This window comes from Rhinoderma darwinii, chromosome 2 (genome assembly GCF_050947455.1).
Source record: "Rhinoderma darwinii isolate aRhiDar2 chromosome 2, aRhiDar2.hap1, whole genome shotgun sequence".
NCBI classification, from domain to species: Eukaryota; Metazoa; Chordata; class Amphibia; order Anura; family Rhinodermatidae; genus Rhinoderma; species Rhinoderma darwinii.
In genome coordinates this window covers 298,146,155-298,159,788 of record NC_134688.1, presented here as the reverse complement: position 1 = coordinate 298,159,788, position 13,634 = coordinate 298,146,155, and the positions used below count along the sequence as shown (strand labels likewise).

The following is a 13,634-nucleotide window of genomic DNA, read 5'->3' as shown; positions in this document are numbered from 1 at the left end:
AATAACCATTAGCAAGAGGAGTGGAGTCGATACCCACTACCGGGACAGGTTTAGGCAAGTCAATCAATGGCATAGCTAGAGACATAGCAAATTCCACAGACATAATATTAGCAGAAGACCCTGAATCCACGAAGTCACTGCCGGTGAGAGACCTACCCTCAAAAGAGACCTGAAAGGGAAGCAAGATCTTATTAGGTTTCATATATACGGGAAATACCTGTGCGCCCAAGTGACCTCCCCGATGGTCACTTAGGCGCGGAAGTTCTTCCGGCTGCTTATTCTTACACCTAGGACAGTTGTTCACTTGATGCTTGTCATCCCCACAGTAGAAGCAGAGACCATTCTTCCTGCGGAACTCTCTACATTGTTGGGGAGACACGGAGGCCCCGAGTTGCATAGGTTCATCCGAGTTTTCCGTGGAAGAATGAAGCAACGGAACCTCGGGAGCCATCATGGGGGGGTCAGAGGGGAAGGCACAAAAACGTTCCAGTCGTCGTTCCCTGAGACGTCGGTCAAGACGTACCGCTAAAGCCATAACCTGATCTAAGGAGTCAGAAGAGGGATAGCTAACTAACAGGTCTTTCAGGGAGTTCGACAGACCCAATCTAAACTGGCACCTCACGGCAGGGTCATTCCACCGAGAAGCTACACACCACTTCCTAAAGTCAGAACAGTACTCCTCAACGGGTCTCTTACCCTGACGTAAGGTCACCAGCTGACTCTCGGCAAAGGCAGTCTTATCAGTCTCGTCATATATGAGCCCGAGAGCAGAAAAGAAAAGATCAACAGAGGAAAGTTCAGAGGTGTCAGGAGCCAAGGAGAAGGCCCATTCTTGGGGCCCATCCTGGAGCCGGGACATAATTATACCCACCCGCTGGCTCTCAGAACCTGAGGAGTGGGGCTTTAAACGGAAATAGAGCCTACAACTCTCCCGAAAGGAGAAAAAAGTATTCCGGTCCCCTGAGAACCGGTCAGGCAACTTGAGGTGGGGTTCAAGAGGTGAGGTGGAGGGCACTACCAGGGTAGCATCATGCTGGTTGCCCTTCTGAGCAAGGGCTTGGACCTGTAGGGAGAGGCCCTGCATTTTCTGAGCCAGGGTCTCAAGCGGGTCCATAGTAGTGTCAGGGACCAGGGTAGAAAAGGTATATGGGCCTGTGATTATGTAATGACGGGGTAGGGAGACAGGTGAGCCCTAATCTACCCGCCACTCAGTCCCTGCCTACTTGCAACGGCCCGTCCTAGGCAACGGCGTACAACTGGGCGACGGTCCCTACGCTCAATAAGTGCATGACAGACAAACAGACAATGGTACACAGAAGCTAAGGGAAATGGGGCAGTTGCCCACGGCAACACAGTGAGCAACAAGAGTAGTGAACGAGCCGAGTCAAACCAGGAGTGTACGAGGTACAAATCGCAGAGCAGGAGCGTAGTCAGTAAAGCAAGGGTCAAAATGAAGCAAGGTCAATAATCATAGCAGGAGCAGCAGAGCCAGGAAACAGGAAAGAATCACAGGCACTGGAGGAGCATGAAATGCAGGATAAATAGACAGAGGGCGGGAGCTAGCTCCGTCTGGCCAGGCTGTGATAGGCTCTCCCACTCCTCAGCCTCCCAGCCTGACTGGTAGAAGATCGTGTCACTCTCTCAGACTTAGGAGCAGGTGCATACTGATTACCCACCGGCGTCGACACAGATCTGGCAGATCCTTTACACTCACACTATACTTCTATATTCTGTATGTACAGTATATATGTTAATATGGATTCTGACATATACTAATTTGTAATTTCTTGTGGTTTTCCACCATGTAAATACCTGTCACTCAATATATGTATTTTATTTGTACATATCCTTGGCAAAGATGCAGTTAGAATCAAAAAGTTGTTAAATATTATATCTGTTATTCTCTTGTGTATTGGAATAAATTCTCAATTTCTTTAAGCATCATAACTCGGACTCATCTATGACCTTTTTTGTGTGCTGTGGACTCTGTTATATGATATACCTAGCGTTTTTACCCTCTCCACATAACACCAACCCTGTTAATAAGACATTAGTACAGGCTTTATTATAGACTTGTAATGTTAGCGATTACCTCAAGGTTGCTGGAGTCTGCCGGGAGAGAGCATGCACGTAAACCGCAATGCCAAATCAGCAACCACTCTGATCAACAGCGTCTAAGGCTACTCTGAGGTGTTTGCCAGTGCCGACCGCAAGGTGGGATGGACTTTGCTGCTCAGAACCCAGGTTGTCTTAGCAGAGTGCAGTCTGGGATGAGAGGTGCAATGCAGGCAAACTTGAGCTGGAAACCAGGCAGCCAGAGGGTAACTGAAAGTTCAAAACAGAAGGCAAGCAGATATCAGGAATAGCAAAAGGTCAAAACCGGCCAGGAGCGGATAATCAAAATCGGTAAACAGAGAATAAACGGGAAACAAGCCGATGTCAGTATACACGAGGTCCAGAATCAGAAGTGCAGGTGATGTCAGAAGCTTGATCAGAAACCAAAGGAGGAAATTCACAAGCAAAGAACAGGTGGAAAAGACAGGCATAAATGCAACCCTACAGCTGATTGGCAGACAGACAGGGAAAGGAGATAGGCTCAAGGCAAAGGAAGAGCCGCCCAGAAGCTAGAAAAGTCAACATAGTGACCTTAAGGGAGCAGGTGTTTTCCTAACAGTAACCCCCCCCCCCCCCTCTACAAGGGCCCTCCGGACCCTTGAACATTGGCCTAGGTTTTAAAGGAGACTTCAAATGAAATTTTTTTACCAAATGACTGGCGTGTACCGAATGGGCAGGAACCCAAGTACGTTCTTCTGGCCTATACCTCTTCCAGTGCATTAAGTACTGTAGAGGACCCCTGACCCTTCTAGAATCCACAGTCCTCTGAACCACAAACTACATATCTCCCTCTACTAGAACTGAAGGAGAAGGTTTCTTTAGAGGATTGGGTGGTAGAAAAAAAAATTCAGAACAGATTTGTGAAATACATTATGAATCCTGAAGTATTAAGGAAGAGCAAGACTAAATGACACAGGGTTAATCATTTCAATGATTTCATAAGGACCAATAAACCTAATCTTAGATGGTACTTTTAGTCACAGATTTTTCGTAGAAAGACACACCTTTTAACCCACACAAAATACAGGACCCGCAGTATGTTTTTTGTTAGCATTTTTCTTTTGAATTACTTGGGAGTTCTTCAGGTTCAATTGAACCTGAGCCCAAACTGTGCACAGTTTATTTCATTCAACTTCAACCTCAGGGTTATCACTAGAAGAGGCGGAAAATTAACTAAAACAAGGATGAAAACCATAATTACAGAAAAATGGTAAAGTATCAAGAGCATCATGGTGGTGATGATTTATAGCAAACTCCGCTAAAGGAAGATATGAGACCAATTCTACTTGGTTATCAGCAATATAACACCTAAGATATTGTTCTAAGGTTTGATTAAAACACTCGGTTTGACCATTAGTCTCAGGGTGGAATGCAGAAGAGAACGACAACTGTACCCCAAGCTTCTTACAGAAGACCCTCCAGAAGCTAGCCACATATTGTACACCTCTATCAAAGACAATATTTTCTGGAAAACCATGCAACTTTATCAACAAATAGTTTAGACAAAGTTTTGGAATCAGGGAGTTGGGGTACCCTAATAAAATGACAAATTTTACTAAAATGATTCACCACCACCCAAATGACAGTCTACACTTCGGAGGGAGGTAAATCAGTGATAAAAATCCATGGACAGATGAGACCAAGGTCTCTGTGGAACAGGCAATGGCAGCAGTTCACCCATAGGATGAGTTCGAGGAGACTTAGCACGAACACAGACATCGCAAGCAGAAATATAGGAACTCACATCACGAGACAAAGACGGCCACCAATAGAGCAGCGAGACCAATTTTTTTGTACCAGTTATCCCTGGATGACCATACAAAACAGAATCATGTAACTCATTGAGCAAACAAAATCTGAACTGAGGGGGTACAAAGTGTTTCCCTGCAGGAATGGTTTGCGGAGCAAGTTGCTGACATTCTTTAATTTCAGTAGTAAGATCAGATGATATTGCAGAAACCACTATCCCTTTAGACAAAATAGGTTCAGGATGAAACTCAGGGACCTGTGAGGAGCAAAAACTTTGAGATAATGCATCGGCCCTGACATTTTTAGACCCAGGTCTGTAGGTTACAATCAAGTCAAATCTGATAAAGAGCAAAGCCCATCTAGCCTGTTGGTGGTTGAGTTTTTTTCCTGATTCTAAAAAAGTCAGGTTTTTATGGTAAGTCAGTACCGTAATTTGATGTCTGGCTCCCTACAGAAAGTGGCGCCACTCTTCAAATGCCCACTTAATAGCAAAAAATCTCACGATTACCGATATCATAGTTTTTTTGTGTGGAAGAAAATTTGCGAGAAAAAAGCACAGGGACGCAAATTAGTCAATACAGAAGATCCTTGAGACAACACAGCCCCCACATCTATTTCTGAGGCATCAACCTCAACAATAAAGGGGCTAGAAAGGTCAGGTTGAACCAAAACAGGCGCTTTCATAAAATACTGTTTTTATGTTTTAAAGGTTGGAGATAGCACTAGGTTTCCAATTAACAAGAACCCACTTTAGTAAGATCCTTTAGAGGTTTAGTAACGGATGAAAAATGATGAATAAATTTCCGGTAATATTTAGCAAAACCCAAGGACCTCTGCAGTGTTTTTAATGAAGTGGGTTGAACCCAATCAAGTATTGCTTCAACCTTAGTGGTGTCCATACGAAAATCATGAGGAGTCAGCACATATCCCAAGAAATTTATTTACTGAACTCCAAACAGACATTTTTAAAATTTCGAATACAGACAATTCTCCCTCAATACTTGAAGGACTAACCTTAAATGTTGGATATGAGAGGACAAATCGGAAGAAAATACAAGAGTATCATTCAGATACACCACCATAAAGCGTCCAATAAAATTTCTAAAAATATAATTGACCAGGTTTTGAAAAACTGCTGGAGCATTACTTAAACCAAAAGGCATGACCAAATACTCATAATGACCATCTGGGGTATTAAATGCTGTCTTCCACTCATCCCCTTTGCAGATACGAACCAGATTGTAGGCCTCGCGTAAATCTAGTTTAGTGAACCACTTGACTCCTGAGATCTGATTAAACAGGTCTGGGATGAGTGGAAGAGGATATTGATTCTTTACAGTAATCTTATTCAATTCATTATAGTCAATACAGGATCTTAAACTGCCATATTTTTTTTAACAAAGAAAAACCCGGCTCCCACCGGAGAAGTAGATGAACGAATATGAGCCTTATGGAGACTGTCCTTAACATAGTCTTTCATGGCCTGTCTTTCTGGAGCAGAAAGGTTATACATCCCCCCTTGGGTAGTTTAGCATTAGGGAGAAGTATGATAGGACAGTCGAATGGCCTATGAGGAGAAAGAGAATCACTACCAATGTCAGAATAAACCTCCTCATAATCTTGAATGTACTCAGGCAATACTATTTCGGAGGCCAAATTTTCTAAAATAAAGAAAGAAATTTGTTAAGTATGTAAAGTACTCAATGTAACAGGCGGAGTAGAGAACTTGACTGACCCCTGAGTGGGTGGAGTATTATCAGTAGCGGAAATTTTGACTGGGGTACTCAATTGAACAAGGGGGATAGCCAATTTTTTAGCAACCTGGAGATCTAAGAAATTTGCTGCAGAACCACAATCTACAAAAGCTAGTCCAGAAACACAAATATTATCAAAACACAAATCCAGAGGCAAAAGGACTTTTTTTAGACAATGTGGGAAAAACCATCTAGGCTCTGAAGTTTTCAGGAGGTGGACTATTGGAACTCGAGAGTATGACCAGCATGCCCACAATAGAAACACAGCCCCTTGCATTTTCGAAAAAGTCTCTGTTCCTGAGAGGACAGAGTGGAACCCAGCTGCATGGGTTCTTGTGTAACAGAAGAAGGGTTCTCAGCACAGGGGAGGGGAGCACCCATAACAATATTTTCATTTTTGCGCTCGCGTAGTCGTCGGTCTAGACGTACTACAAGGGTAATAGTATCCTCTATAGCGGGGGTCTCAAACTCGGCCGGGTAAGTGGGCCACATATAGAAAAAATGTGAAGTTGACGGGCCGCATTACTTTCAAATTTGATACAATACAAAATTATTGTTAGTCAATTAGTTATTTTAACTACTATAATAATACTCCATTACTATAATACTACACTACTATAATAATACCGCTAGGTTTAAATTTAACGGAAATTTGCAAGATTTCTCCATGTGCTTATTTCAACAATCCAGTTTTCCAGCTTGTGTCGCTAAATGCAGTCCGGCGGCTCAGTTGACAGCGTTTGGCAGACACACAAATGTCAAGATTGGGCAGCCGCTTTTTAGATAGTGCCACAGAGCCCTCTGTAGATACTGCCGCAGTGCCCTCTGTAGAAACTGCCACAGTGCCCTCTGTAGATACTGCCACAGTGCCCTCTGTAGATACTGCCACAGTGCACTCTGTAGATGCTGCCACAGTGCACTCTGTAGATGCTGCCACAGTGCCCTCTGTAGATAATGCCAGTGTCCTCTGTAGATACTGCCACACACCCACAGTGCCCTCTGTAAATACTGCCACAGTGCCCTCTGTATATGCTGCCACAGTGCCCTCTTTAGATGCTGTCACAGTTCCCTCTGTAGATGCTGCCACTGTGCCCTCTGTAGATAATGCCACAGTGCCCTCTATAGATAATGCCACACACACCCCTTGTAGATAGTGCCACACCCCCCCCCCCCCCCAGAGTACAGCACCATTGGGGCTCCCTTTAGGAGTGGAATCCCCAGCCAGAGCATTGCCGACACTTTGTCCAGGGATTCCTCTGCTGGAGGAGCCCCTGATGTCACTGTCCATACACAGTGACGTCAGGGGATCTTCCTGGACTGGAATGTGATGTTAGGGGCAACCCCAGAGCCAGTGTCCCAGAGCAGAGCACTGGTATAGGCTCTACTTCGGAACTCTGGGGAAGCAACTGACATCAGTGTCCATATATGGACAGTGATGTCAGGGGCTTGCCCAGAGCTGGAGTCCCAGATCAGAGCCGCTTCTAGCACTCTGCCTAGGATTCCAGCTCTGCTCCTGACATCACTGTTCATATATGGACAGAGATGTCAGGGGCTACCCCAGAGCTGGAGTCCCGGGCAGAGCGCCAGTAGCGCTCCTACTGGGACTCCAGCTGTGCTCCTGACATCACTGTCCAGCTCTGGGGAAGCCCAAGACATCGCTGTCCATATGTGGACAGCGATGTCAGAGGATTCCACAGAGTCCTGGAGCAGGGCCTATACAAGCACTCTGCCCAGGACTCCGGCTCTGGGGAAGTCCCAGACATCATGTGTCCATATATGGACAGCGATGTCAGGCAATTCAACAGAGTCCCGGAGCAGATCCGATACTAGCACTCTGCCCGGGACTCCGCTCTAGATGAAGACCCTGATAACACTGTCCATATATGGAAAGCAATGTCAGGGAATTCCAGAGTCCCGGAGCAGAGCCGATACTAGCGCTATGCCTGGGACTCCACTCTAGGGAAGACCCTGACAACACTGTCCATATATAGACAGCAATGTCAGGGAATTCCACAGAGTCCCGGAGCAGAGCCGATACTAGCAGCTCTGTGTCCCGCGGTCCGCAGATGACAGCCTCAGGGGCCGCATGCGGTCCGCGGGCTTGAGACCCCTGCCCTAGAGTAAGAATAATTGATTAAGAGATCTTTTTACGTTTTCTGAAAGATCTGGTCCACCATGGCTTGCATAGGTTCCATCGTGTAAAAAATGTAATATATTTTGGGCTAGTGAATATGTAATGTTAGCGATTACCTCAAGGCTGCTGGTGTCTTCCTGGAGAGAGCGTGCAAGTAAATCGCAAACCCCAAATCCGCAACCACTCTGATCGACAGCGTCTAAGGCTACTCTGAGGTGTTCGCTAGAGCTGACCGCAAGATGGGATGGACTTTGCTGCTCAGAACCCAGGTTGTCTTAGCAGAGTGCAGTCTGGGACGAAAGGTACAATGTAGGCACACTTGAGCTGGAAACCAGACAGCCAGAGGGTAACTGAAAGAGCAAAACAGAAGGCAGCGGATATCAGGAATAGCAAAAGGCCAAAAACATCCAGCAACGGATAATCAAAATTGGTAAGCAGAGAGTAAACGGGAGACAAGCCGAAGTCAGTGTACACGAGGTCCAGAATCAGAAGAGTAGGTGATGTCAGAAGCTTAATCAGAAACCAAAGGAGGAAATTCACAAGCAAAGGACAGGTGGAAAAGACAGGCATATATACAATCCCCCCAACTGATTGGCAAATGAACAGAGAAAAGAGATAGGCTCAAGGCAAAGGAAGAACCGCCCAGAAGCTAGAGAAGTCGTCATAGTGACCTTAAGGGAGCAGCTGTTTTCCTAACAAGACTATTAATAGAAATTAGTTTAGGTGAAAAATGTTGTTAACTTTTCCACGCTTAAGGCACTGGTAACATTAGTTTTGGCAAAAATTAGCAACTAAGGAGACACATACAAAACGTAATCATTCACCCTCAATTCCCTGTTAAAATCCATCTTGAGAGACGAGACGGATTATTAGCTCACTGAGAGATCAAGTTATATGCTGCCTATAGAGGTTTATAGAGAGGGAAGGGGGGGCGCACGTTCATCTGAATAAGGCCTTAGGCTACATTCACACGAGCATATCAAATACACGGGCGTGAAAAACTGCGCGTGAATCTGGTCCGTGTGTGTTGCGTTATGCATCAGTGTGCTTTGCGAGTGGCATGCATTTTTCACGCACTTGCAAAGCACATTTTTTTTTTCAATGGAATTGATGCGCAAATCATGCACAGCACAAGGATGTGCATCCGTGTGCTGTGCGTGATTTTCACACACCCATTGACTTCAATGGGTGCATAGGTGCGTGAAAAACGCACCAATATAGGACATGCAGTGAGTTTCACGCAATGGACACACGCTGCGTGTAAACTCTTGCGTGTAAGAATGGCCCCATTGAAATCAATGGGTCAGTGTGTTGTGTATGATTTTCACGCACAGCACACGGACGAGTTTTACGCTTGACTGAATGAGCCCTTTGGACTTAGGCTAGATTCACATGGGTGTTGCGCATCTGCCGGTTTCACGCCCGAGGTGCATCCGTGCTCTGCGCTGCGGGATGCGATATCACGTATCCTCCATAGACCAGAATCTATGGAGGGATACGTGAAGCGTGAAAAAATAGAACATGTCCTATTTTCTCACGGACCCTTCACACAGTCCATTGAAACAACGGCCGTGTGAACGGCCAGATTGAATTATATAGGTCCGTGTGACGGCCGTTGTTTCAACAGACGTCACACAGACGTTTAACACGTTCGTGTGAATAAGGCCTTATTCACACGAGCGTATTTTACGTCCATGTTACGCGCGTTAAAACAACGGACGTCACACGGACCTATGCAATTCTATGGGTCCATTCAGACATTCAGTGTTTTTCACGCAGCGTGAGTCCGCTGTGTGAAGCTCACTGCATGTCCTATTCTTGTGCGTTTTTTGTGCATCACGCACCCATTGAAGTCAATGGGTGCATGAAAATCATGGACAGCACATGGACGCACATCTAGTTGCTAAAGAAATTATGAAAAAAAGAAAAACACCTCCATCAGTTTTTTCTGCTGACGTGAAAATGAAATACGGATGACATACGCGCGTATAAAACACAGACGCACGCCATACACAGATGTCACACAGAACTGCAACGCAGGAAACATTTGTTCCACACGAAAAACAGACACGCTCGTGTGAATCGGGCCTAAGGCCTCATGCCCACTTCAGTTATTTTCTTCAGGGTGCTATCCGTTTTTTTAACTGATAGCACCCTGACACATTCATTTCTATGGGGCCATGCACACTTCGATTGTTTTGACGGCTCCATTCTTCAGTGCCTTCAAAAGTAGAACATGTCCTACTTTTGTCTATGGTTCAGTGTCCGTCTCGCCCATTGATGCCTATGAGTTTGTCAAAACAACGGGCGGCAAACGGAAGGCATCCGCGTGCCGTCCTCTATTCACTGATCCGTTGCCAAGCAACGGCATGGCGTGCCAAAGTTCCCTGCATTCAACACACAAGGTGGATTTTAATGGACCGTTAAAATGGAAGACAGACTGTAGCACAACGTCCGTTTAAAACGGAACAACGGAACGGATGTGGAGTGACAACGGAAACCACACGGAAGTCATAACGGACATACGGATCTGTTTTAAACAGACATGAATAGGGTGGAGGATGTGTGCATTAGGCCTAAGAGACAGAGCATACAGAGGAGAAAAGTGGTGAAAATGCCACGTACAGTCATATTATGGCCAGAAATAGTGTATTCTTAAAGGGAATGTGTCACTAGAAAAAAAAATATTTTTTTTTAGTTAAACTGTTAGTATATAAATGATTACACATTGTTCTAATTTTTTTAATTTTTTCACAAGTCAGGAAATATAAATTAGATTCTAATTTATAACATTTCCATGTGCTGGTCACTAGAGGGAGCAATTCCCAAAATTGCAGCATTGGCATGTGGTAAAGCAACCTCATTGCTTTATGCTGCAAAATTGGAGAAGACACACTCGCTCTAGTGTCCTCAAACAATCCCCCCTCCTTTATCCTGGCTAGTGCCAGGAGAAAGGAGGGGGTTGAATGTTCAAACCTCCTACACTGTGTGCCGCCATTTTAGATATAGTGGTAATCAGGATTAGATACAGTGGTAATCACACAGTATAACACGAACATACACACACACAAACATCTTACCTGCTCCTGCCGCCGCCGCTGTCGCTGCCGCTGCCTCCGCTCCCATTCCTTGCTTCTGAACATATGGACGGAAGCCGCGACCGGAAGTAGTCATCTTACTGTCTGGCCGCGGCTTCCGGTCCACATGAAAATGGCGCCGGATGTCGCTCTGCCGAAGACCTTCCTTTTGGACTGTGTGGGAGCGGCGCATGCGCCGTTCCCACACAGACGGCATATGCTATAGTGAACGGAACGGGTCACGTTCGCATTCTCTATGGGGATGTATGTGCCGTATTCCATCTCTTTATGTGTCGTTAATCGACACATACAGGGATGAAAAAAAAAATGGCAGCCCCCATAGAGAAGTAAAAGAAAGAAATAAGAAAAAAGTACAACACAAAAACACAAATAAATAAAATTTATTTTAATGACATACTAAAAGCAATAACATATAAAAAAAAAAATTTGTGATACCTTCCCTTTAAAGTACATACATATTTATTCAGCTTATTCTGAAAATTCACCTGAAACACCAGCTACGCTTTAGAGTCCCATATGTTTATCATACTTTTTCTCTAAAATTCATAAGCATTCATATATCTGTTTTCTCTATGTTTTCTCATAGGTAAATGTGTCTACCTATCAGCTAGAATCAATGGCAATCTTGTGGTGAGACCATATACTCCATTGTGTTGTGATGAGAAAGGATACGTTGATCTGATAGTAAAGGTAATGCAATATACGCGTAAAGCAGCACTTACAGATGTTTAGCTACTTTATAGTTGTTTAACTCAAAGATCCCGATTAACGTAAAATATATGTAAGACTTGTATATTCATGTATTCGATTAGGACTGTTTTTATTATTTTAACCTGCTTTATTACTACATATTGCATTATATCGTATGTTGATTTTACCAAGAGGTAATCTTAGGCTTCGATCACATCTGCGTCAGGGCTCCGTTCCAACGTTACGTCTGAGCTTTCCGTCGGAACAGAGCCCTGACTGACACAAACTGAAACAATAGGTTTCCGTTTCCATCACCATTGATTTCAATGGTGACGGATCCGGTGCCAATGGTTTCAGTTTGTGTCAGTCAGGGCTCTGTTCCGACTGAAAGCTCCGACGTAACGTAACGGAATGTGAACATAGCCTTATTTAACTTTTTTTGATGATGAATTTATAACTGACATTTTATTTTATTTTTTTCTTCTCCTCAAGAGATGCTCAGGCCCCTGATTTAGTTTATTTATTGTTCATTATTTGCTATTTGTGCAAACATCTTTTCTTGGCAGTATCCTGATCTATTGTATTTTAGTCCAGAGTCACCTGAGATCTATGATTTAAACATATAAATTATTCAGTGACTTTGGCAAGATTGACAGCTGTATGGCGTGCAAATACTATTTTAACCCCTGCGCTGCCATGTGTTTATGGACTTTTGCATCTCTGGTAGCCAGGACAATTTTAACATTCTTGAGATATATACAAATAAAACCAGAAATATAGAATAAAAAAATCATATTAGGCTTGTTTCACACTACCATAACTACAAGTTTACCTCTCTTCCATCAGAGGAAGAGTGGATTGAGAGATTAAATAGAAAGCAACGGTTCCGTTAGAATTACCATTGATTTCAATGGTAGTTCTCTTGTTTCAGTTGCTTTCCGTTTGTCTCCGTTCGCTAAGTTTCCGTTTGAACAGAAACAAAAGGGCAGAATGCAGAACTTTTGTTTCCGTTAAAAAGAAACGAAACCTAGCAAACGTAGACAAACGGAAAGCAACTGAAACAAAAGAATTACCATTGAAATCGATGGTAATTCTAACGGAACCGTTGCTTTCCGTTTAATCTTTCGATCCTCTCCTCCTCTGACGGAAGAGAGGTAAACATATATTAACGGTAGTGTGAACTTAGCCTTATATGCCAATATCAGTATACTTTCTGAATGTAAACCACAGGCACTGTCATGGACAGGCCAAAAGACAAACAGAAAAACCACTGTTTTATTGGATTTGGCTTGGGACCTATGAGTCTAAATTATTTGTTCATCACCCTAAAACACCTCAAAGGGGTTTAGACTTTCCAGCAGGGAATCCCTGACTGAGAAGCATCAAGTGGTAAGAGTAGGAAATGTATTATCTTCTACGAGGAAGTCAAATTTAGGGATACCACAAGGATGTTGTTTCAGCACTGCATTGTTCTCCTTTTACACCGTAGATCATGGTACATGTCATGAGGTTACTATCTTACTGAACTATGCTGATGACATGATACTGATTGGTTTACTTTCAGCGGTTGGAGAGGTGGTCTACAGAGAACAATCTGGTCTCAGGAAACAAGGGTAGAACATGGGCACTATCTAACATGTTTTAGGCCGGGTTCCCATGTAGCGTAAACTGAATTCTGTGGGGAAATTCCGCTGAAATTACAGTAACAGCAAAGGGAGCAGAAATTCTGCAATAGATTTGTGTCTTTACAGTGTTTACACAGTGGAAACACAGTAAACACTGCTGGAAATCCGCAGGTGCACATATAGTTTGCTATACTCAATGTTTAACGGTAAATCCGCAGATAAAACCGCTGTGGAAAAAACAGATTTCTGTTTGCTGCTGATTTATTTTTGCAGAAAATCTGCAGCGAATCTTGTGTGTGGGAACATACTCTTAAAGTTGTCTGCAAAGATTAAGGCCAGATTCACACGAACCTGGGGAAACTTGGACGTTAAAAACGTGACTTTTTCACGTCCGAGGTGCTCCTGTGCGGGTTCCGTTTTTTTAGAATTTAGTTATGGGGGGAGAGAATGGAACATAATAGGACATGTT

At 43.9% G+C, this 13,634-nt stretch overlaps 1 protein-coding gene across 1 annotated transcript in view; it reads left to right on the top strand.

Annotated features, from left to right (window-relative positions):
* CYB5R1 (cytochrome b5 reductase 1) overlaps window positions 1-13,634 on the top strand; it is a 98,279-nt gene that overhangs the window by 19,188 nt on the left and 65,457 nt on the right. Inside the window, exon 3 of the mRNA XM_075850599.1 lies at window positions 11,437-11,540. Within this exon, the coding sequence (XP_075706714.1) occupies window positions 11,437-11,540 (104 nt within the window). The remainder of the gene's footprint in view (window positions 1-11,436; window positions 11,541-13,634) is intronic.